The sequence below is a fragment of the Ostrea edulis genome, chromosome 3, assembly GCF_947568905.1.
Source record: "Ostrea edulis chromosome 3, xbOstEdul1.1, whole genome shotgun sequence".
Classification (NCBI taxonomy): domain Eukaryota; kingdom Metazoa; phylum Mollusca; class Bivalvia; order Ostreida; family Ostreidae; genus Ostrea; species Ostrea edulis.
Genome location: NC_079166.1, coordinates 34981062 through 35006940, shown reverse-complemented (window position 1 = coordinate 35006940; position 25879 = coordinate 34981062). Strand labels below are relative to the sequence as shown.

Sequence of the window (25879 nt, the reverse complement as noted above, 5' to 3'; positions counted from 1 at the left end):
TTTTTTTGAAACTTAATGTCATGTAATTTTTTCCTGTTTTTGTTGAAGCTTTCTTTTCCATCGGTGTATTATTTGATCTCTCTGAAAATCAGAGGACTTGTTAATTTCAATAATCAATATATATATATATATATATATATATATATATATATATATATATATAGGATTCCGTTCCGCTAAATAGCAATATCTGTGTGGATATTAGTACTTAACGGAACGGAACGAAACATCGAAATGAAAGTGTTATTCTACATCTACAATTAGTCTTGTTAATCAATTATGCTCATTCTTTGTAATCGTACAGAATCTTAAGACACCGAATGATCTATTTTTTTTTATGGGAGTAGGGGTTGAAATAACTGCTTTCACACAAATGCATATGTTTTTGAACATGCCTGAAATTTTTGACTGCAATTTGTTTCGGTTTTGAAGACGCATTTTCACACGTGTTCAATCGCATCTTAAGACACCGAATTCTCTCTTTTCTTTTGTGTTTTTTTTTTCGGGGGTGATTTTTTTTTTGTTTGTAAATTAATGCCACGTTATTTTCTCCTGTTTTTGTTGAAGCTTTCTATTTCATCGGTTTATTATTTGATCTCTCTTAAAGTCAGAGGAATTGTTGATTTCAAAAACCAATCTACATATATATATATATATATATATATATATATATATAGTATTCCGTTCCGTTCCGCTAAATACCAATATCAGTGTGGATATTAGTATTTAACGGAACGGAACATCGAAATTCAAGTGTTATTCTACAAGTGCAAGTACTCTGTTATTATTGAAGTGTTCTCATTCTATTTAATCGCATCTTAAGAAATCGAATTATCTCTTTTCTTTTTCGTTTGTGTTTTTTTTTTTCGGGGGTTGGGTGGACTTTTTTTGTCACTTAATGCCCCGTAATTTTCTCCTGTTCTTGTTGAAGCTTTCTTTTTCATCAGTTTCTTATTTGATCACTCTGAAAGTCAGAGGAATTGTTAATTTCAAAAATCAATATCCATATAGATATTTTTAGGATTCCGTTCCGCTAAATAGCAATATCCGTGTGGATATTAGTACTTAACGGAACGGAACGAAACATCGAAATGGAAATGTTATTCTACATCTACAATTAGTCTCTTGTTATTCAATTATGCTCATTCTTTTTAATCGTACAGAATCTTAAGACACCGAATTATCTATTTTTTCCTATGGGGGTGGGGGTGAAAATAACTGCTTTCACACAAATGGATGTTTTTTTGAACATGCCAGAAATTTATAATTGCAATTGGTTTCGGTTTTGAAGACGCATTTTCACACGTGTTCAAGTGTTAAGACACCGAATTCCCTCTTTTCTTTTTCGGTGTGAGTGTGTGTGTGGGGGGGGGGGGGGGGGTCGGTCTATTACAAGTATTGAGTGATGTGTGTTGCTTATGTTGTGTTGACACCAACAGGTAAATAAAACTTAAACAAATAATTCTAGTTGAAATTTTATGTATACAACGGTCAAGTGAAAACACTGGCTCAAGAACAAGCATTATGGATCCATATTTTCTTTCTATTTCCTAATTATTCTTCAATCAAATGTAAGATTATATAAAAATTATATCTTACAACTACCCTTACGAATACATTAAAAACAGTTTATTATTGCTGGATATACCTAACATATAGATAATACAAAAACAAGTAATTTGGGTATCCTCTCTACATTTTATGAAACTGTGTTTGAATATCTGTATATAGAGAGAAGAATAAAGCTGGAAAAGAAACATGAAGATGTAATGGAAAGTAAAAGACGTGAAGGTGTAGTACATTTCAAAGTATTCTTGAAACGTTTTAAGAATGGGAATGCAAAGTATTTAAAATTCCGGAATAACTAGCTTCTATGGAAATGGACGACATGAAATACTGCTTTAATTAATTGTCAAAATGTGTTATTCTTAACCTATTGTAATCTGTTTTGTCCATTATCCATTGTGAATTTTAAGAGAAAAACGATGATTTTATATCTAAAAATACTAATTATACCGGAACATATTTCTGATAGCCTGTTCATATTGTCATGGTGAGCTGGAAGTTCTCTATCCAAATACTGAAATTAGTGCTTCCTGGATAAGGGATTGTTTTGCCACAGCAGGAATCATTGTCGATTAGCGAAAATGTTTAATTTCCTTTAATATCGTCTCTACTCCTTGAAATTAAACATCTAAATTGAGTTTATATTAAGGATGAAAAGACCAACCACTTAATGATTTATAAAATGTCTGGCCGCTATTTCACAAAATTCTATGCTAGGGCAATTCCTAATGGGTGAAATTTTCAAAACTCTGAATAAATTTAGAACTATTTTTCTTGAAAATTAGAAATGGTAGAACCAGACCTTATACAAAAGTTCTTAATTTCAGGAGGTCTTGTACCAGTGTTGACATATATTATAAATATACCACATCTGTTGTATCTTCAACATTTTTTTAACTCCTGAACATCAAGCATTTTAAGTAGATGCTGTAGTAACAATAAGGAAACAAGTTTTTTATGGAAACTGTGAAATTCATGATCCCTGGGTTAGGGATTATGCTGCTAAGTGAATCTCTGTGGTTCTTATAGCAAACAATCCACTATTTTTTTTCTTCAAATTATCTTATTGGCAATGTACATAAAGCAATATTTGACATATAGTAAATATGAAGACAGAAGCCTCTAATATTTACGTAACCTGAGTCAGGGACTCTGAAGTTATTGTCATATTCAATGGTGTGCAAGAAGTTTCAATCTAATGACTCGATCGAGCACATGACAAACTGAAATGCTAGCACTGCGGGACTCCATAGTCAAATGGATTGGGGTCATCTATTGGGTTGGGGTCATCTCTCAAAATTGAAGTGTCTGCTACATTTCTTTTCATATATACATAATGGCTGACTTTGCATTTCTTGTGCGTAGGTCTGATCATTATCACTTTCATTTTTGACTAATCAATTTATTATTCCTTTTCAGAGTTTCAAGCTGAAAGAGGTATGGTGTTGTACTATTGAATTGATGCTAGTTTGCTATTGAGCGATGACCATAGTGCAATATGGTAATGAGTATAGTTATGGGTAAATTATTCAATAAATGTATGCATAAATATTGCCGGGAAAGGCAGAAAATTGAATGCAGGTTCCCAGACTAGTAATCCTTCAATATCCTTATTTGGGTATGTTTAGAATTTGTTCATCAAAGACATATAATTGGCTAATTTTTAAGGATTCAAATACATGATCAAAGTACCTGAAGTTTAGATAAAGAAGGGATAGCATCCATTTAGTCCCATTGCTCTTTGTCGGGCATTTCTTCTCTAAAATGAGTTACAAATATACAAATCTTTATTTAGTACTACGTAGATTTGACAACTTGAAAAAGCAATCTTATTCCAGTATAATCACATATTTTATGGTCGTTATAATATTCTAGTTTGCCAATGCAACCTATCATTGGGTCATATGATGTATGACGTGTTCCATACCAATTATTAGGCGGTTCGTGTTGAACTGCTTTTTACCATGGATAAATCTGGTGAGTGTGATCGGTCGAGAGGGGATGCTTACTCCTCCTATGCACATTATCTCACTTCTGGTATATCAAGGGATCTGTGTGTGCCCAAATCTCCATTTTCGTTGATTCTAGGATTAGCCCTACCATGTTTTAACTTCCTAGTACATTGTACCTTCAACAATGTCACTATGATAATATGAAGGATCTACACAAAGTTTCTGACCATTTTCTTTAAAATCCTTTTTTCATCTCCTTGAAATCGAGATAGGTTTGAATTTTACGGCGTATTAATATTACCATGTTTTATATATCGATCTGGTTAGCTCAGAGGTTAGATAACTAAATAGTAATGAAAGGATCCGAGGTTTAATTTCTAGTTGTTCCAAAGTTTTGTCCCCATTCTTTCCTACATGAACTTTGTAAGCTCCATATATACACATTTATGTAAAGCATAAGAGCTGATTGCATATTTCTGTTTGCATGAGTTGTAAACAATGTACTATTATCGCTTTCAATATCGACTAATCAATTACGTTTTCCTTTTCAGCACTTCAGGCTGAAAGAGGTATGATACTGTGATATTGAACTGTTGATATTCTGCCACTGAGCGATGCTGATCATGCCATGTGTTAATGATTGTAGTTATCGGTAAATTATTCTGTGAATATGTATATAATATAGTGCCCGGACTGGCAGAAAATTTAAAAATGGTAAAACAAATTAGTATTCGCTAAATTACCCTATTTTAGGTATTGAAAGAAGGTTTAACAAATTACTATTCGTTTGATTATTTTATTTAAACATGTTTAGAATTTGTTCTGCAACAACATAAAGTTAGCAATGTCTACGTAACCAAATACATGTACATAATCTAAGTACCTGGAGTTTAGATAGAGACATGGGATCATTCAGCTAGTCTCATTGCTCTTTGTTGGATTTTTTCAAAAAGAGTTACAAATACAAACCTTTGCTCAGTAATACGTAGTTTTGACCCAAAGAAAGGAATCATGTAAACCATGTATACTAGATACCATATGATTCTCCTCCTGTATAATCACATAGCGATACAAACGTCCTACTGCAATAATGTAAATATAACAACGTGAAGGACACGCGGAACGTTTCTTACACGTTTTTCAAAAATCTTTTTTTTCATACGATTTCCGAAATAGGTATACTATATTATACATTATATCGTATTGATGTTACCATATGGTTGTTGATGTTGCCATATCTGATGTATCGGTCTCGGCAGCTCAGAGGTTAAATCACCCAAGTAGTAAAGCAATGGTCCGGAGTTCGATTCTCCCTTCTGTAATACAATAATTGACTGTACATTTTTACTTGCAACAACCATGAACTATCAAAATATGCTAACTCCAAACCAGACATTGTAATATGTGGGGATATGTTTTTGATAGAAACATGATTGAGTGCAAGTAAAGAATACGTGAAATGTCACAAAAATATTATTGATGAACGTCATGCATGTCCTTAAATTGTTGTATTAAATTCATTGAAGCAATCTCATATAATGATGGAAAAACAGAGATACCCCGAAATGCAAAACCATATTTAAGACGTATCCGTATTTCATTTTAATAAAGGATGGAAATAAGCTAGAAAGGAATAATTGTTTTAGTCCTAGTGATGCGTAAACACACAATAATGCCTGACATGATTGATTAATGTATATATGTATTGTTTGGGGGTCTTTTATAAAGATAATTATTAAAGTTGAATTACATATAAGAGATAAACAAAGTGTTTAGAAGTTTTTTATCGTAATTGTTTATGGTCTTTAAATGTAATATTATATGTACTACTAAATCTTACGGCTACCCTCACGAATACATTCACAAAAGGTCAACATTTTTGGATATACATGTTCCTAATACATAAATGATATATAACATGTAATTTGTATATTGTTTCTATTTTTGTAATACTCGTTTTGAATATCTTTTTGAATATGTGTTTATAGAGAGAAGAATACAACTGGAAAAAGAACGTAAAGAACAAATGGAAATGAAACGTCTTGAAGGTATAGGGCATTTCAAAGTATTCTTGAAAGCCTTTAAGAATCGGAACGTAGAAAATTTAGAATTATGAAATATTTAGTTTATATCGGAATGGAAGAAATTAAATGCTGGATATATCAATCATCAAAACTGTAGCATTCTTAACCTCCTGTAATATGTTTGCCCTTCATCCATTGTGCGTTAACATTTGAACATTTCCGAATTCATATCATGTATGCAGACCTAAGGTTTAACAAAATTGACATGCATTGGGTTAATGGTAACGGAGGTTATGATTGGGTTTTAGCGGGGTTTAAGATATTGATTGGTTGTGGAATGTTTAACGTCCATTTCGGGCATTTGCCACTCGTATGGAGACATAAATATTGGCGGTGAAGGGCTGCAAAGTCAGGTCTATGTTCAACGCTTACGACCTTTGAGCAGGGAGTGAATTTAATCGTGAGACACCTGCTTTGAAGCGAGGCCTCAGTTTTTGTGGTCTCATCCGAAGTACCGCCCCATTTCTTCGCCTCTTACGACAACCAAGAGGTACTGAGGTCCCATTCTAACTAGAATTCCAGGGGAAGGGTTTAAGGGAAAGCAATGATGCAATCATCAAAAACTCTTGGTTATTCCGGGATATCTTACTCATGGTGAGCTGGAAGTTCTCTATAAATCCAAATGCTGAAATTTGTGCTTCACGAGAGAGGAGTTATCATTTTACTGCTGAAAATGTAGTCCATTATGCGAAAATGTATAAGATCTTTTAACATCTTCTTCGTCCTTAGAAATTCAATCTCTCATTGAAGTTTATATTAAGGTTAAAAAAGAAAATCCACTTTAAGAATTATAAAATACATAGACCCTAAGTCAAGTATGTCTATGTCATGACAAGGCGTTTTGGATGTAGTTGACAAAATGTTGCATTTATCTAGAATTTTTTTTCTTCGAAAATGGACATAGTAAACCAATTCTCGTTCCGGTGTAGGGCTCTATGATTTGTATTTTTAAACGACCATCTTATCTGCTGTTCATCCAATAACCACAGTAAGTATATAGTAGGGATGACAATTTTTAAGATCAATTCTATGTAAAAATCAAGGAAATCAGATAGGGTCTGACCACTCAATGTCATAGATTTCTTTGATTTTCACACTCACAGTATTAACTTTACTTGAACTATCTTACATAATTTTAACCCCACCACCAAATTTCTACCATCCGTTGCCATGGAAACCGACAGCAGTCTATGAGAGCTGATTGAACTGTAAAATGCAGCCTGTTTTACCCATGTTTTGTCCTTGTGGTATACAATAATTAAAATTGACAACTAATTATCTCCATAAATCTCGATTCCCCTTATATTAACCTCCTTATTTAAGATATCTATATCTACCTATGGTAAAGAGTGTTGTTGACCGCTGTGCCAATGTATTATAATTTGGCACTTTGCCAAAAAGTGATTTTTTGTTCGTTTTCATTGATGAATTTAGATAATTTGGAAAATACATACAGCATAATCAACTGTCATCAAAAGGACGTAAATATCAAAGACTCTTGATATATACAAAGAAGATTAATGGTTAAACGTAGCGTAATTGATCTATTGTAGTATAAAAACTGTAGATTTGGCCATTTTGCCAAAAAGTGACTTTTTGTTGGATTTCATTGATGAATTTGGATAATTTGGAAAATATATACAGCAGAATCAACTGTCATCAAAGGATGTCTATATAAAAGATTCTTCATTTTGCCAAAAATTGATACTAATGACAAATAATAACAAACCTACACCATTTTCAGTCAAAATGAGCAATATGAGCAATTGATATTTCAGTTTAACATATTAATAAATATTAGTTAAGGTGTAAAAAAAAATACCCAAGTAAACATAAACTGTAGTCCAGTAGGACCCCCTCCCCAAACACCAAGTAGATTATGCAATCATTTCCATAAACGAACTATATTACATGTACTGTATTGCCATGAAAACTATTATCAATGTCTAGATAAAGAATTAAGTATATGAATACCATACCAAGAATTGTTTGCAAAACACATATGCACCCTCAGCTATGTCATATGTATACCTGTGTTAATTTTTTACGCTACCACAATCATAGCAAGGAAGTGCCAGGGACATGCATCCAAGGCAAGAGTAAGCTGCCACTGTGTAAATGTTTGCTTCTTTATTATATTTCAAAAAATGGTGAAAGGTTAAAGGTGGAAAAATTCCCCTTTTCTCTGAAGTTTGAGCATACGGCAATTGCATTATGTACCCTTCTAGCTGACACCAAATGCGTATAGTACATTAACTGCAACTCTCTGAAAAAAATATTGTGACGGAATAGAGAGCTACAGATTCACCCATTACAAAAACTTTCGATTTACGGCGCATAAAAAGCTGCGCACGGTTGAGGCCTTATATCGTTGTATTCTTGTGTTGCTGTGTCATGAATTTAATATAAAAAAAATTCTTAACATATTTTCCTACTATACGTGTGTCCAAGCATACCTTCAAATATTTATCAAAGCCCCATACGACCTGAAAACTCCCAGCTTCAAATGATTTCGTTTGTTGACGTAGCCATGTTAGGTAGCCGGGTCGATTTGAACCCTGATGCTGTTGGTATCTTATTCATAAAATTCGCATAAGTTATGTGTTCGCTCTTCATTTATTATCAACACGAATAATTTATAGAAATGAAAAATATAGGTTTTCTAAAGGTGAAATAAGCTCTTGATGAATGGAAATGCTTTAAAAGTCCAATATGGTCTTTAGCACTCGTGTGGCAGGGAAGGATACTGAACCAGAGTAATGAAAGCCACATTACCGTGAGTTTAGCATTTGAATAATTATCATTTAAAGGAACTAGGATGATTCAAAATATTTAGCTAAAATATCTGTGGGGATATTAGTTCACATGCAGACGATTTTATACATGTATGGAAATGAACCGGGATTCGAATTGACCGGCTACCTAATATGACTACGTCAACAAACGAAATCATTTGAAGCAGGAAGTTATCAGGTCCTATAAGGCTTTAATGAATATTTGAAGGTATGTTTGGACACAAGTATAGTAGGAAAATATGTTAAGAATTTTTTGATATTATATTTATGAGACAGCAACACAAGAATACAACGATATAAGGCTTCAGCCGTGCGCAGCTTTTTGTGCGCCGTAAATCGAAGGTTTTAATAATGGGTGGATCTGTAGCTCTCTGTTCCGTCACAATATTTTTTTCGGAGAGCTACAGCTCTGCAGCTAGGAGTACATCACTGCACTTCCAAGGTGACCTTTTCAACAGGAAATCACCAAAGGTCTCTATAACAAGTGATCAACCCATGCATGGAATATCACTATAAAAAAGCCTCCTCGAGATATTGGACAGATACCAATACATTGCTTATTGTACTGCATTGTACTTGTTGTCCTTTGACCTGGAAATCATTAGGGGTCATCAACCATGCATAACCAACTAACATATGAAATATCATAACTGAACAACAGGCTTAAGATATTGGGGGTACACCATTGCATAGAGTACTAGCTACATTGCACCTAGCCACTTTTAATCTTTTGACCTGAAAATCAATAGGGGTCATATACTACCAGTGACCAACCTCTGTATGAAATATCACTATCAATCAAAGGGTTCTAAAGATACTGGTCAGACATCAATTGTACAGAGTATTTTATTGCACCCGATGACCTTTGTACCAGGAAATCAATAGGGGTCCTCTTCTTCTGCAGAAACTGCATGAAACTTTAAAATTTATTGAAGTTTGCTCAGTGTTACTGTAATCTATGTTGACATAGTAGTAATTAGTAAATTTATAATATTAACACAGAACAACTCATTTTTGCAAAGTTGTTTATTCAACAAACATGGATCACAATGTTACCAAACAACACAATCATCACTTTTTAAAAAAATCATTATAATGGTGATTTTCCTCAACTGTTCAGTAATGAATCCTTATTCAGTATGCTCACATAAGACACTTGCAGGAGTTCTAGCCTGTTAATGTTGCAATGTTTTAGTTACATTGGTCTTCTGACACCAAAATCTTATCTTAACCAAGTCATTGCGTGTACTTTGATTGATTGTACCTTGCTTAACGTCTCGCTCGAGAATTGTTCACTCACATGGAGACGTCACCAAGACCGGTGAAGGGGTTTAAATTTAGGCCTATACTCTGCACTTACGGTCATTGAGCAGTGGGGGATCTTTAGCGTGCCACACTTACTGTGACACGGGTCATCTATTTTAAAGGTCATATCCGAGGACCCGTGACATTCACACCTTATGTCGAGCGTTTGGCGGTGGCACTGTCACTGTTTTAACGACTTAGATCTGTCACGGCCGGGATTCAAACCCCGGCCTTCCGCATGCAGGGCGAACACTCTAACCTCTCGGCCACCGCGCCGGTTGTCCTTAGAAGAATAGACTACCAGTTTACTGAATCAGGATGGACTTGTGTCGTGAAGTGTGTTCATTGTCTATAAAATGCGCAGGTTGTTTTTCATTCTCAAGAGCTCTCCTTTGTGTTCCATGTCACATAAGAGTCATGGAATGCATTTACTACTTTTCAAGTTTTACAAAATGTGTTGAACAAATATTGAAAAGTTCGTCATATTTTTCACATTTTATATACAGTACACACTTAATTTAATTTGATTAAACTGTCTTTTACCTGTATTTACATGAACAAGACCATTCACGATATTACCAATTATTTAAGGCCAATTTAACTTAATAAATTATCATCCCCACCCGCCCCTCTAAAATCATTTGTGAAATAAGCATAGATTGATATATCTGGCATTACATTATGCACTTCTGTTGACAAAAATGTTTTTTTTTTCATTACCATTTTTCTCAGAAAATCAAAATCAAAAATTAAGATCCCCCACCCGCCCCACACCTTTTGGTGACCCTGTATGATAATTTACTAATTAAGATGAATTGGCCTAAAGGAGGTTTTGTTTTGATACAGTTTGCATACATGTACTTGCTTACTTAGTCCTCTTCGTGCTGGTCAGCACATAAGGCCGTCACCAGAGACTTCCATGTTGATCTGTCTTTTGCCCATTTCTGGACCTGTCCCCAACTCCAGTTGTTATCTTTCATTTCTTTCTCCACCGATCGTCTCCAGGTCTTTCGTGGTCTTCCTCTCTTTCTCTTGCCAGTTGGTGAACATTTCAAAGCAACCCTTGGGATTGTATTTGGGTACATTCTGCATACATATCCTATCCACAGTCATTTTCTCTTTCTGATCGTCTGCGAGAGAGCAGTTCGTCATTTGAGATGGTGTTAGGCCAGAAGATGTGCAATATTCTGCGGAGACATCGGGTCTGAAATACATCCAGCTTGTTGGAAATAGACTTGGTTACTTTCCAAGATTCAGCACCATATAATAGGACCCCAAGCACGTTGCTTTTGAAGATCTTAATTTTGGTGTTGGTGCTAAACTTTGTTGACCTCCATATGTTCCGCAGAGAAGCATACGCTCCTGTGACTTTAGAAATGCGAGCTTGTACATCTGCCTCTGAATCTCCATCAGTGGGGATCTTATTTCCTAGGTATGGTAAATTGGTGACATCTTCTATGTTTGTGCCATTTAAAGAGATAGATTCCTTTAATATGGTATTGACCTTCATGATCTTAGTTTTGGAGGTGTTTATATGAAGGCCAATTGTTTCAGCTGTTTTTGCGAGCTGGGTGGTTTTTTTTTCTTGCATGTCTCGATGACGGTGAGATAACAGTCCAATATCGTTCGCAAAAACAAGGTCTTCAAGTACTTCTGTCATACCCCAAGTAATCCCTGTTCGTTTGTTTCTAGTTGTTTTTCACATAATCCAGTCGATGCAGAAAGTAAAGAGAAGAAGAGAGAGCAGACATGTGTTTATGATGTATTAAAGAACTATTAATAGTGTAATAATACTCATAAATTAATAAGAGATCCACAGACCTTACTGGTTACCTGGGTATTGATTAAATTTAAAAACATTCAAAGTATCAGTATAGCTCTAAGGGCTATGAAATTCATGATATTGGAATTTAACTTATAAATTTGCAAAACAGGAAGATTAAATCTTCCTATTCTGTGTACTTATAAGCTAAATTTCAATAGAATATTCAGCAGCAATATTAAACAAGATTTGTTATTATAATAAAGCATAAATTCTACAGAAAGTGCCTATACTAATGAAGGACTTAAAACATGATACATAATATATTATTAATATATCAACACTATATGACTATTTTGGACCCACAGTCACAACCCTGTGTTTTCGAAAATCACACTTTTGGTACCCCTTTCTGCTTTTCCTTCATAAGGATCTAGTTTTATTTAAGATAGTTCCACCCTCCTGTGACGTCATAAGATTTCGCGAATCCAATGATTTAATAAGATTTATGAATGACATGAACATACATTTTTCAGTGGTTATTGTAAAAATCCTGTTAACCATAAACTGTTTCGAACGTATATGAATAAGCATTATTTTTTCTAAGATGTAAGTGTAATGACATGAAAATAATGTAACTAAACAAAATATCTTAGTCACTGTTTAAATATATGTGGTTTTCTTGCAAGCAATGTATGGTCATGATGTAACAAAGAATGTAAATATTTCTTGAAATCAAACTCATGATGTCCTTGGTAAATCAGCAATACTTCATTATGAATTTCTATCAATATGTTTGAACACCAAATACCAAAAACATGCAATAAGATAAGCCTAAAACACACGTGCAACCAACGCATACATGTACATTATCAATTGATCGTTTCACACTGAACGAAACTACATGTGTACTAGTTCCTAAATGTACACCATGTGTAATTCAATGTGGATCATGTATACTTTGCCATCGTTGGATGTATTACAGACACATACATATATACAAAATATATACATATCTATATATTCAATATACATATAGATATGGAGAGAGAGAGAGAGAGAGAGAGAGAGAGAGAGAGAAAGAGAGAGAGAGAGACTCTGAAGAAATATATCAGAATGCCAATTTCCAAAGGCACTACTATGAGAACGTGATGATAGCGAACAGTTATCAATTGTATAAACGTGTGCATGGAGTCTGATTAAAGTTAGTATTTTGAGCAATCTACAGTACATACGAAGCAATTGAAGAATATGTTTTGATAGAAGTTATTAAAAGATTCCAAAATTAATTGAGAAAAAAAAAACAACCCAAAAAACAACCCATATTATTTTACCTCGAAATGAATTGATTATTTTTGACAATTCTCTAATAATAAAACATATTACTAAATATAACTTATATTAGGTTTGTGTACTATTTTGTGTTCTGATCAAAATAATGTAAATCGTTTTCTGTTTTTCATCTCTTCTTATTGATAATAATGGTGTTTCATAATCGAACAGATTTTATATGAAATGAAAGGATAACTAATTAATTTTAGACATGAGAATGCATGAGCAGGAAAGAAAAGGTAACTTTAACTTTTAATTTCATGTACGTGTATGGATATTAAATCAATGATTTATCGTAGACAATAATTATAAATTATGTTTATCCATTGCTAACTACTGCTATTTTAGAGTTGATAACTTTTGACAATGCTGCTTTATACCACATTCAAATTTTTATAATACATTTATCTTTGTTTTTAACAGCAAAAGAAAACCAAAGGAAACAGAAAGGTACTATTTTTTCAGAGATTGATATCTTATAAATCTTTTACTATTTCTTTAGGTTCTTCAAAAATATAATTCATTTCTTTGTAATTTGCCGACAAATGACAAGAATACAAAAAGAAATGTTATTTGCAACTATGTATAGTCTGATATCACGCTCCCTCTTGGACACATCGTTTTTAAAAAGTTTTACAATGTTGTTTTTACAAACTTTGTTTAAAAATTTAAGAAATTTAATCATGTCAAAAGGATATAGATGCATGATAATAAAGACAATGTGCTGTACCATAAAGAAGGACAACAAATAACATTTAGCTACAATTATGAAATTCACATATAATATCAATGATAATGAAACGTATATTAAGTCAAGATATACAATTGACTGCTCTTAATCGATCTTTACATAAAGATTATCATACATGTATCTATACCACTCTCACAGTGAACGTACCAACACTTGTCAATGTGCGAGAGATATGTTATACATGTAGAATAAAATTTACCCAAAATAGAGCAAATATGCGAAATATGCATGTCAACGTTTCATACGACACACTTGAATACAATTTAACAAAACTCAAATTATCCATGTAATCACTACACATAATAGGAACATCAAACACAATTGGGTATAAAAGCAACTAATCGGTGAAAATGGTGGACGATATGAATTTTCTGATCAAATTCAGTTTGCAGCACTTATTTTGCGAAACTAGTTATGATGTTACTGTGATTCACGACATTTTAAAATGGGTGTGTTTGTTCTTCCTCATAACTGTGCATATATTGTATATAAATTTTTATAAAGTTTGAATTTGAAGAAAGGCTAAATTTGTTTTCAACTAGAAATTGGCATTTTGTTTTGTTGTTGTTTACACCGAATGTTGATTCACATATCACACAAGCATGTTTGTGTAGTTCGAGATAAGGGGATGGCGTAAAAGAGAACATGAAATCAAATCACAGTAAAATGTGGGGGGGGGGGGGGGGGGTACTTACTTATATATCATTGGTATATCCAGAATTTATATTTGATTACATGTAATTATATTCTTTTTTTTCAAATGGTTATCTCTGTAAAAATAATCATGAGGCGTCATTATGACTGTTCAGTCAGACAACTGTTTTCTTGTTAGTGATTTGCTTTTTCTCGAAAATTGTCAAGCATGATATTTGTCTGATTAAGGAATCATCTCTAAAGTCAGTTTTGTAACTCGCATTGTCTCTCACCAATGATGACAAATGTCCAATTGATCAACCATCACTCTAAAGTTATTTGCAACCTGGACTCTATTTGTGAGCTTTATAATGCCAGATGAGACAATACAGATAATATTATAATGGATAAAGTCTGTCTTGATAATCCTCCAATTCACACATTCTCCACTGATCACCTACACTTACCCCCTCCCCACCCCCCAATACAAAGGTACCAACCAAGAGGAAAGTACCAGTATATCATCTATACCGGTGTTTGTGTATATCATCTAAAAACTACGTTTTAAAATAAATTGATCAAACATTTATCAATTCATTTTGTAGTTCCTGGGGTAAAATGTTGTTAAATTCTAAACGTATCTTAGCATTGTCTCGCACATGGATTAGATAGGTAGAAAAGTTGCGGGAAAAGTTTTCTTTTCATATGCATGTAATCATGCCAGTCTCCCTGTTTACAATATTGTCTGTTACAGAACACGTGTAGTGACACACACTGGTAAGACCTGTCTCTCTTACCATGTTACTAATGTTGTATGGGTGTAAATTGTTCTTGGTTACTCCCGGCCTTTAGTTACTTGTAATGAAGATATTTCTACGCATTAACTTACATTTAATGCGAATTATTATCAACTTTCACATCACACTAGGGGCTCCTTTCTTTAATTCAAAACTCTATCACCATTTTTTGTTCCAGTTGAGCAACAAAATGTTTAACCATAAATAAAATAAGGAAACGTAACAGTGCTATAATTTTTCAATAACGTATCTGCTATAAAGTTTGCAAACAACTTAAAATACCCATTTTCTGCAACATCTTCTTGCATAAAGAATCGATGTGTACAAGCCAATGAAGACATCCACAAAAACGTTTGGCAGCTTCAACAGTATCGAAAACAATGTCACCTATTTTGATGCAGATTTTTCTCCAATTTGAAAGTTTGTATGCAGTACCTTGAACAATTAGATGGTATTTTTTTTTAAGAATGCTTAGAACACACAACATAGGTATTGGCTGACATAAATACTATAAGACATCGTTTCTTAGTACTAAATTTGTAATATTTCAATTCAATTCTTAATCAAATCGATTCAAGAACAGACATGACCGGGTTGCTTTGAAATATATTATCTGTCATAGAGACCGAAGTGCATTGATCCAGAAGAAATGAAAAAATAAAAATAATCTAGAGTATTTGTGGTAGATAATTAAATAATTGAAATGCTTTTAGTAGGTCTACCTTTGAGATACCCCGGGTTTTCGCATGCAGTTATTATAAAGCCAGATTATGTAGGTAACCATTTTACAAAACTTACTAGGTAAATGACATATCAAATGTAGAATCTCCCCACAAACAAAATCCAAAACAGAGGCACTTCTAAAATGTTACATGTATATCTTAAACTTTTTCTAACAACTATGATATACAAGGTCTGAAAATGGGAATTAAAAGCTGTGAGAGGAGTTGGTTACACGAATTAGGTATCATGCCGAAAATTTGACAAAGTTTAACTATGTGTAATTTTTGGATGAATGACTGATCACTTTCAAAAGGACACGTGCGTGTTTTAAATTTGTCCATTACAACTGTACAAAGTTTGAGGAATGTCAAGTTAGATATCTGAAAGGAGTTGATTACACAAAATAGGTACCGTCTACTTAAGACACGCATAAGAAATAACAAAGTTGATCTACATGTAAATTTTTTTCAGAAAAATATCTTATCACTTTGAAAAAGACACATGTACATCTCCAGTGTGTTTATAGCAACTGTACAAAGTTTAAGGAATGCGAAGTTAGAGGTGCGAGAGGACTTAAGGTTTTCAACGTAAAACGAAAGGATAATGAACAATTTTCAAGGATTTGAATTAACATAAATGTTCTTGTTAAATAATGATGAAAGTGAAGTTAATGGAATTTACATGACAGATAAATGATTAAATGATTAAAAGATGACCTTTTTGCACTTGAACATTTCTTAGAGTTATCTGTCCGTTGTAATAAATAAGAAAACTATAGTTTTCTGCCAAAAATACGTCTGGAAAATGATTGATTTTATTTCATGTTTTCACAGAGAAAGTGTATACAAATTTCTATCAAAGTAATTCCACCCTCCTGTGATGTCATCAGATTTCGCAAAATCAATGATTTATCTAGATTTATGCGTGATAGGAACATAAATTTTGTTGGAGTCTTATCCGATAGTTATTGTATAAAATCTTGTTAAAAATAAACTATTTTAAAAGTGTAGGCTATAGATGAATAATCTATGATACGTTTCAAAATATTGAATGCAAGGTGAAGATAACGAACAGTGATCAATCTCATAACTCCTACAAGCAATTCAAAATAGATAATTGGGCAAACACGGACCCCTGGACACACCAGAGGTGGGATCAGGTGCCTAGGAGGAGTAAGCATCCCCTGTTGACCGGTCACACCCGCCGTGAGCCCCATATCCTGATCAGGTAAACGGAGTTATCCGCAGTCAAATCAGTGTGCCAAGAACGGCTTAACAATCGGTATGAGACACGTCAGACAGCATTTGACCCAATGCGAGGTTGTATTGACGAACTAGATCGTTATAACGACCATAGAATTTGCGAAATGCTGACTTCAATCGAGACTGTTGAAATCCCCGTACCATCAACTTGTTTGTCAGTAGCTTACCTCGATTTAAAAACTGACTATACCCAGAACAAACTCTTGCATATCGAATCAGTTGAGATATATAAACACCATATACAGGTGATAATGGAATATTGCTACACAAATATGGGAAGTTGACGATGGAGAAGCTGAAATCATCCCGTTTGTCATACAGTTGAGTTGTCAGTTTGCCGTTAATGTCTACTTTCAATAAAATATCTAAGTATGAAGCAGAAGTGGACAACTCTGTGGTGTGCTTTATTTCGAGCTCACAGGGATATATCAAATCGACATATGAATGAAAGCTATCATTGTTAATAGACAAAACGTCATCGATATATGCAAAAGTCGAATTGAAGGTCACAACGAGAGATTTTTTGAATAAATTCTGCTTCATATGAATATAAAAACAGGTCATCTAACAAAGGAGCACAATTCGTGCCCATGGGAATTCCAACAGACTGTTGAAAGACCTAATCACCAAAGACCACGAAGATATTGTCAATGAGGAACTCTAGCATATGAATCCAAGGGCAATAACTCTGTTTCTATTGATTTCTTTATCAAGTCTCTTATGCGATAGATTTCCTTTATTTTTTACAGACATTTTGTATATTTTCGTGAAGATACAGTTTCATGGAATTGTTATGAATGCTACTATATCGTCATAACCAGTTTATATGAAATTTTTATAACGCTGTTTAAGGAAAATTGCAATTTTCTGACAGTGATATATGATTCTGTTTATGTACACTCTGTACGTCTCGTATCTTAAAAAGTGTGATGACATATGTATTTTATTTGATAATTTGTTAGTTTTAACTCTAATGAATGGAAATAAATACATTTTCAAACTTGTATCAGATAAAACTGCGAGTATGGAGTTACCTTAAGATATTTGTATAAAAATATTATTTTTTTTAAAAATATTTCCATAAAACATGCTCTTCCCATATACTTCAATGTTAAATTCTAGGTGAAATAAATCGACAAATAAGCCAAATTTAAAATTCCTTATGGTGGATTATTTTTAACTGATAAACCATTCAGAATGATGACATAATTGCAAGTCCTGTGGGAATCCGGGTTAGAATAGATCCTCAGTACCCCTTGCTTGTTGTAAGAGGCGACTAAATGGGGTGGTTCTTCGGATGAGACCGTAAAAACTGAGGTCCCGTGTCACAGCAGGTGTGGCACGATAAAGATTCCTCCCTGGTCAATGGCCATAAGCGCCGAGCATAGGCCTAAATTTTGCAGCCCTTCACCGGCAGTGGTGACGTCTCCATATGAGTGAAATATTCTCGAGAGGGACGTTAATCAATATTTAACCAATCAATCATAATTACAAAAACTCCATCGGGCATTTACTAGATAAAAGGTGAAAATGACGAACAGTGATCAATGTCATAACTCCTATTAGCAATGCAATGTAGATAGTTGGGCAAACACGGACCCCTGGATACACCAGAGGTTGGATCAGGTGCCTAGGAGGAGTAAGCATTTCCTGTCCACATGAGATGTGGTCGTTTTACATGTACATTAATTACACAAAGTAGGTACTCTATCACATGGACGCCAGCCCACCATTCACCATTTTATAAACTGGATGCACGTTGTGTAACCCGGCCAAAAATTAACACAAAGTGACGGCGTGATAAATTCATCGTAAATATGTTGTTTCATTAAAAGCGACAAATTTGTCTCACAACCCAGTCCTGCGATAATGGTCTGTTAATTATGCAAACTATAATCAATACCACCCCTAAAAGAAATCCACTTAAAACTCAAAATTAACTCATAAAACGACAACGTAATTTAAAATGTTCAACGGCGAGTGTAGCGTAATTATCTGCTATGCACAATAGAGAATTATTCAGGTGTTAATAGCTTTAATCAGGAAAATGATTCTATTAACAGTATCTGAGGACAGGCAGTACCTCAATTTAGAAATAAATACATTATTTCCGGTCCCAGTGATGTTGTAGGGTCTCCGAGGAACTTTTGCACTAGTTTATAAGCGGTCGAAAGTTTCTGTTCATTATAGTGCCACAACGAGAGAGGGTACATACTCTCTCCCCGATGTAAGTTTGAAAGATCGTTTTCACGGTTATGTCATTGTTTTCCTTTTTTTGAAAATTGAGAGAGAAATTCAATCTATACCATATATTTTTCTTTCAACTATTGGTTTGGTTATTTTAACTTTGGTTCGTTTGACAAGTATTTGAATTTAACAATTTTTTGACATTTTTAAAGATATTAGATTGTCAATTTCCATGGACCTTCCATGATCAAGTATTCGCTCAAAAAATAAGGCAACTGCGGTTGTTGACGATAACATTTCATATTCTGATTTTCCTTCACATAATGGCTATTTTCGACTTTTTTTCAGAACTGGAGGAAAAGTTAAGAGGTATTATTGTTTTTGTTATTTTTGTTTCATTACATGAAAATACTTAACTTAATTTCTAGAAACATTTTGACAGCATTTAGAAAATTTGTGCATGCTCCAAAATTCAAGTGGATATTTTGAGTAATCTTTAATTCTTTACGTATTCTTTATGTAAAGTAGCTTGGAATTTCATATCTTGTTATAGACGTGATAGATGACTTAAAAACGAATATAGAAAACAATAACCGAACCTGCATGGGATAAATATACTATTTTAGATTTTGTTTGCACAAAACATAAAAGTTGTGTACGTTATCCTTGCAAACATAACATTCCTGTGCTGTTTTCTGCTGAGGATTATTGATATTAGGTGTATGCAATATATCATGTGTTCTAATAGAATTGATATTTATCTTTTATTTTCATCTCTTCATTTTAGATCTTTTTTTTTCAATTTTGTAAATATTTTATAGTAATCGAAAGAATATCTATTTGTTTTAGAGATGAACATACAGCACCAGAAGGACAAAGGTAACTTTAACGTTCAATTTAATGTACATATATGGGTATTAGATCATTGAGTTATTGTAGATAATAATTATCAACTATGTTTATCGATAGCTCACTACGGATATTTTAGGGTTGACGACTTTTGACAATGCTGCTTTATAACATATTCAAATGTTTATAATACAGTTATGTTTGTTTTTAACAGCATGTGAGAACCTACGGAAACAAGAAGGTAATATACCGTCAGCGATTGATATCACATAAATCTTTTGCTACTTACATGTAGTATGGGTATTCTAAAATAGTCGTTGAATTCTTTGTGCATACCGATAAATGATATGAATTCTAAGCAAACGTTTACACCCATGCATGGTTTTACTGTGTTTTTTCTCTTTATTGTAGATTTCCGAAAACAACGAGGTATCTAAAAGTTTTCATATGTAGTTTGTAACGTGCGCCGAATACACAAATCTATTTATAGCGATTTCAATTGACACACTTACAACAACACCAGTGAAAACGATTTGAAACTTTTACAAATTTTAATTCTACATAATTAGTCACAAATATATAAACATACAATGATACAGAAGTACACAACACAGATCTAAAGTTCTACTCATCTTGTTTATAATGATCAGCGTCTCCGTGAATCAGTTCAGGAATCCTCGCACACACGTTATACATACGGATTACACATCAGATGCGCGATCCTAGCTAGATGATCGGGTTAGGCACTTCCACGGACCGGCGGATTACGAACTGCTTCCATTTTACCGAAATTACTGCCATCTTCTTCTCAAGCCACAACGCTACTCCTGCAGACGACCACGCTCTCCACCCGTCCCGTCATCCGATCACACACGAAGCTTTCCAAGTGACGTCACAGATACACAAAAACAAAACAGCTGATGCAACAGTTTAAATATATAACCAAATATCGTAACAGGTTGAAGAACGTTTCTTTAAACATAAGAAATAACCCAGTCCTAAAAATATCACACACACACACACACACACACACACACACACACACACACACACACACACACACACACATACATATATATATATATATATATATATATATATATACATTGATGACAACATGTCATGTTTTGATTTTCCTTTTCTTCGGCATAATTGCTATCTTCAACGTTTTTTTTAGAACTGGAAGAACAGCTGAGAGGTATTGTTTTTGCTATTCTGTATATCTTACTTAATTTGTAGAAGAACTTGCAAAATGATTTAGAAAATGAGCATGCTCCGATATTTCAGTGCATATTTTGAATAATCTTTAATATCTGCAAACACAATCTGAAATTTTATACATTATGATGGACGAGATAAATAATTCTTAAATTATTTGAGAAAACCTTTATTTCGCCTGCAAATGAGAGCACTATTGTAGACAATTTTCTGATGATAAAACAGAATTATGATATACGTTATAGCTACGTTATCTGCACACCACCACATTATATAGTTAACGCTGTTTTCTATGGAAGCGTAACGGTATTATGGTTATGTACTATTTTAGATGTCATATACAAATAACTAACACTGTCTTTTTATTGTAATCTCTCCATATTAGATGATAGTAATGTTTCACATTTGTAATCATAAATACTTCACACTAACTGAAATGATAACTACTTAATTTAGAATTAAAACTACAGCAGCAGAAGGCGGAAGGTAAGTATAACTTATTTTTCCTCTTTTTGCCATATTTTCAAAAATAAGTCATTGATTTTAGGTACACAATAATATAAACTAACTTTATCTATATTTTACTACGGATTTGTGTAGGGTTAACAACTTTTGACAATATTTCTAAATGTTCATGATAAATTCATCTTCTTTCTCAGAAGCATTAAAGGAACAGAAACGGAAAGGTAATGTTTCAACAGGGATTGCAATCCTTTAAATAAAAAAGGTGAAAAATGTTTTGTTACTTCCTCAGTTAATTTCAGAAATATTAACTCATTTTTTCGTACATTCCGAAAAATCACAAGACTACTACAGTAGCAGAAGAAAAAGGCAAGTTTAACTGTATTCCCAATGTGCATATCGATGTCAGCAGATTTAAAGAAACACTACAGCTCATTGTCCACATTTTTAAAATACATATCGCTAGAATGATAAAAACCATATCGACAATTTTTAACAATTTGAATGCATGAATTTGCTTTCAACTGCGCTTTGACGATCGTTCGTTTTTGTTTTTCATGTTGACTCGGCTTTTAAATGCATTTCTACATCACGTTATTTAGAATGACAGCAAAGGTGTTGTTTATATCCGCACTCGCTTTTCAAGTATGGGATTATTCCCTGCTTTTATAATGAGTAATTATACATCATTATTGTAATGGAAACCCTCCATGCCCTTTATTGACCGAACGATGTTTTCAAACTAACCCGGAGCTCTCCCTATAGGTAACACGTATATACATGTTGAAAAGGAAAATATAAAAAAATAATGAAAAATTAAACTATACCTATGGAACTTGAAAATGTTGGTCTCAATGGCGTCGATTCGAATACTATCGCGTGGACATGTATTTCTCCATTTTGAATCTCTTGTACCCAAGTTATTCTGAGATGTTACATAAAATCCATAAAAGTATATAAATCTTATTTTCTTAGTCATATATAATCACTCCTCGATTTAAAACGCGAATTGTATGTCTCCTATGTTTGTGTATTTGCTAAACACCGACGCAGAATATGACGTCACAATGCACTGTTTACATCAATTACATAGCGTTTCCCGCTTTCAATGAATAGGCTGATCAAAAATGTCTAGATGAAAATAACATTTTTAAAACCGTGGTTGTATATCTCCAACTTCTTAGTTTATCAAACGGTCATACTGATTCCCACATCAATCTTAATTAGCATATGAGTTCTATTTTTATCCCTTTTATCGTATACTTTGTCAAAATTTTGGGTTTACCCATTGTAGGTTGTACCACTCTATCAATTTTGCCAATATTCCTCTTCTTTGACCTGATCTTGCTCCGTTAAAGTAGTCTTCTCAGAAGTTTTACTTTTACATCATGTAGTGCTGTTCTCAATGGACATTTTAATACCAAAAACTACTTGCCCATCCAGCAAGGCATGCTAGTTTGTTCACATCGAAGTCATATATGTGCTAAAGCAGCTGGTCAAAAGCCAAATAACTCAAATCTTCAACAACAAAAAAAATATTCAAATCCTCCTTTGATTTACATATCACAAAAACATTGAGAGCTTACCACATAAGGGAAGTCCCATAATACAACCAAAGTTCCAGGAAGTATTTTCTTTCGGCCACTATTCGACGTGAACGGCTAGATAAATAGAGTGATATAACTTGCACGCTTTCTTTCTCTGGACGACACACTGAACTGTTTCCGTCTGTGCGCATACGTCTGCAGACCAAAAGGAGAAGACTCAATGTTGTTTTCTACGGGTCATGAAAAAGTATTGATTTTTGCGTTAAAACGAAAATTTTCAACTTTAGAAATGTGCCATTTTCGCAAAATTCATACATTAAACCGTGCAACAAAATTTGAGAAAGCTCTGGGAAAATTGTCATTTACAAGTATTACCCAAAATGAGCTGCAATATCTTTTTAATGAATGTGTTTCATTTCTCTAATTCATGAATTGATTTATTACAGAGGCAGAAGAAAAAAAGCGAAAATATCTCGGTAATATTTCTATAAGATAAAAATCAAGAAGCACAAAACTCGAATAGCATTTCACAGTTAGCGATTTAGGCTTTGATACCTCTTCAGACAATTACATGTATAAAATAAAATACAATTGCTAAGTAACGTCAACATATTACAGCGTCAGTAATTGTCCTTTGTGACGTCATAATGAATAACACTGGAAGCGAGATGATACACACAATATTAGACAACACTTAGAAATCAATTATAGAGTTCGGTTAATTGTAGTTTCAATTATAAACAGTTATTTTCTATTAAGTTTGGGATTAAATAATTTTATAAAGCAGTCCTCCTTTGTAACTCTGGGAATTTCGCAGTCATTATGCATTTTATAAAATGGGAATATATTGAAATACCCATGAACACAATTGGCAAAATGTTCGCAACATGGGGAATTTATGATACCTGGATCGCACACGGCCGTTAAGTTTGCTGGATTGTCCGATGTAGTTTTCATTACAGGTAGGGTAAGTCATGCAATATAATACGTTTTCAGATTTGCATGTAAATTCACTTTATACATAGGTGATGAGGCTAACAGTGAAATGTTATTCGAGTTCTGTGTTTCTTGAAGGTATTTACTGTATCAAGTACTGATTTCTTTTTACAATATATATATATATATATATATATATATATATATATATATATATATATTTCAGAACCTTTAAAAAAACCATGGAGGGAGATATCTAATACTTGGGAAGACCCCTGGAAACAAGAGGTATTCTTCAGATTCAGAACATTGTTTAATTGTCTGTAGATTAAACTACAAAGATAATCATGGATCATGCAGAGGTCAAAGCCGAATGTTCCATTGTAATTTTGACTGGTTGTTCTATTAATATGATATCATATTTATATAATATGATATGCAGATTTGGAAATTCCTGAAGTAATAGGTTTATTTTCAACCTTATTTTTGCCAAAATCACTACCCGCAACAAGGCGGTAATGAAACGAACTATTTGCTATAGAACATCTAGTCTTTTACAGTATAACTCCAGTCCGGCTTTGACTTGTTACCACAATGAAACATTAATATTCTATAGATTCAGACTAGACGTACCGGGCCTAAGAATTGACTCTACATAGGTTTAGTTATTTGGGATTTAATCTTTTTTTGTAATGGGAAATTTATATCTTGGTGTCACAGGGAAGGACAACCAAGTTTCAAGTAATTAAAATATGTAATGCAAACACACCAATAATAATAATAATATCCTTTACTTATCCAGAATAACACAAATTAGCATATTGCTAGTTTTCATTGTGTCCTGCATCAAAACAGAACTGAATATTCAGTTAAAACATAACTGAATATCGAAACTAAATTGCATGCATTTGATATATATGCAAGTAGCGTTTTGAATTACTACTGTGAAGACTGGGGTTTTCATACTGCCAAAGATATAGAAAAAGTACATTTAGAATTTTGTAAGAGAATTATGCATGTTAAAAAAGTACACCAAGGTTTATTGTTTTATCAGATTGGGAGGATTACCTTAAATTATTGTCAGAAAACAACGGATCTTAAAATATTGGGTTAAACATTTAGAAACGGACAATTGTATTTTGAAAACATTTGTATAATCATATGCTAGATTGACTTACCTCAGAATTCGTTCATTGAGGTCAGGAAATTACTACAACATTTAGGACTTGAATATGTTTTGAATAACCAGTATGTTGAAAAGAAATCAGGATTTCTTTCTAGTTGTAATCAATTGTTAAATGATTCATCTCGTACAAGAGATGCATTCATTTTTGAAAGGTCTCTAAAATGTAATCTCTACTTGTAAGTATCAACCTGATAGTTTTTATCTTCAGTACTATTTAAGAAAATGTTTACCAAAAAATCTTACTACAATATTGAGTAATATTTAGAATGACTGCATACGAGCGGTTGATAGAAAAGGGTCGATACTCAAACATAGCAAGGTTTTAAGGAAAAGTCAGAAATATGATTTAAACGAAATTGGAGATGAATACCATTTTATTCTGTCATGTCCCTATTATTCTGATTTACAAAAAAAACCCACAAAAAACACACACATCAAACGATATCATTTTACTCGATCATCCATGTTCAAACTTGTGCGACCTTTTTCAATAAGAAGCAGGAAAAAAAATGTAATTTATCAATGTTTTTGA

At 33.3% G+C, this 25879-nt stretch overlaps 1 protein-coding gene across 5 annotated transcripts in view; it reads left to right on the top strand.

Annotated features, from left to right (window-relative positions):
• LOC125675361 (reticulocyte-binding protein homolog 2a-like) overlaps positions 1-25879 on the top strand; it is a 150442-nt gene that overhangs the window by 66743 nt on the left and 57820 nt on the right. For 4 of the 5 annotated variants that reach the window (XM_056160537.1, XM_056160538.1, XM_056160540.1 and 1 more), the window contains 15 exons: positions 1732-1791; positions 2986-3003; positions 4070-4087; positions 5507-5566; positions 13006-13035; positions 13220-13246; positions 19498-19518; positions 19999-20028; positions 20213-20239; positions 20410-20427; positions 21176-21196; positions 21673-21702; positions 21876-21902; positions 23672-23701; positions 24388-24449. In XM_056160537.1, the coding sequence (XP_056016512.1) occupies positions 1732-1791; positions 2986-3003; positions 4070-4087; positions 5507-5566; positions 13006-13035; positions 13220-13246; positions 19498-19518; positions 19999-20028; positions 20213-20239; positions 20410-20427; positions 21176-21196; positions 21673-21702; positions 21876-21902; positions 23672-23701; positions 24388-24449 (479 nt within the window). Of the gene's footprint in view, positions 1-1731; positions 1792-2985; positions 3004-3441; positions 3544-4069; positions 4088-5506; positions 5567-13005; positions 13036-13219; positions 13247-19497; positions 19519-19998; positions 20029-20212; positions 20240-20409; positions 20428-21175; positions 21197-21672; positions 21703-21875; positions 21903-23671; positions 23702-24387; positions 24450-25879 lie in introns of those variants that run through there. The other variant, XM_056160541.1, reaches the window with a different exon arrangement.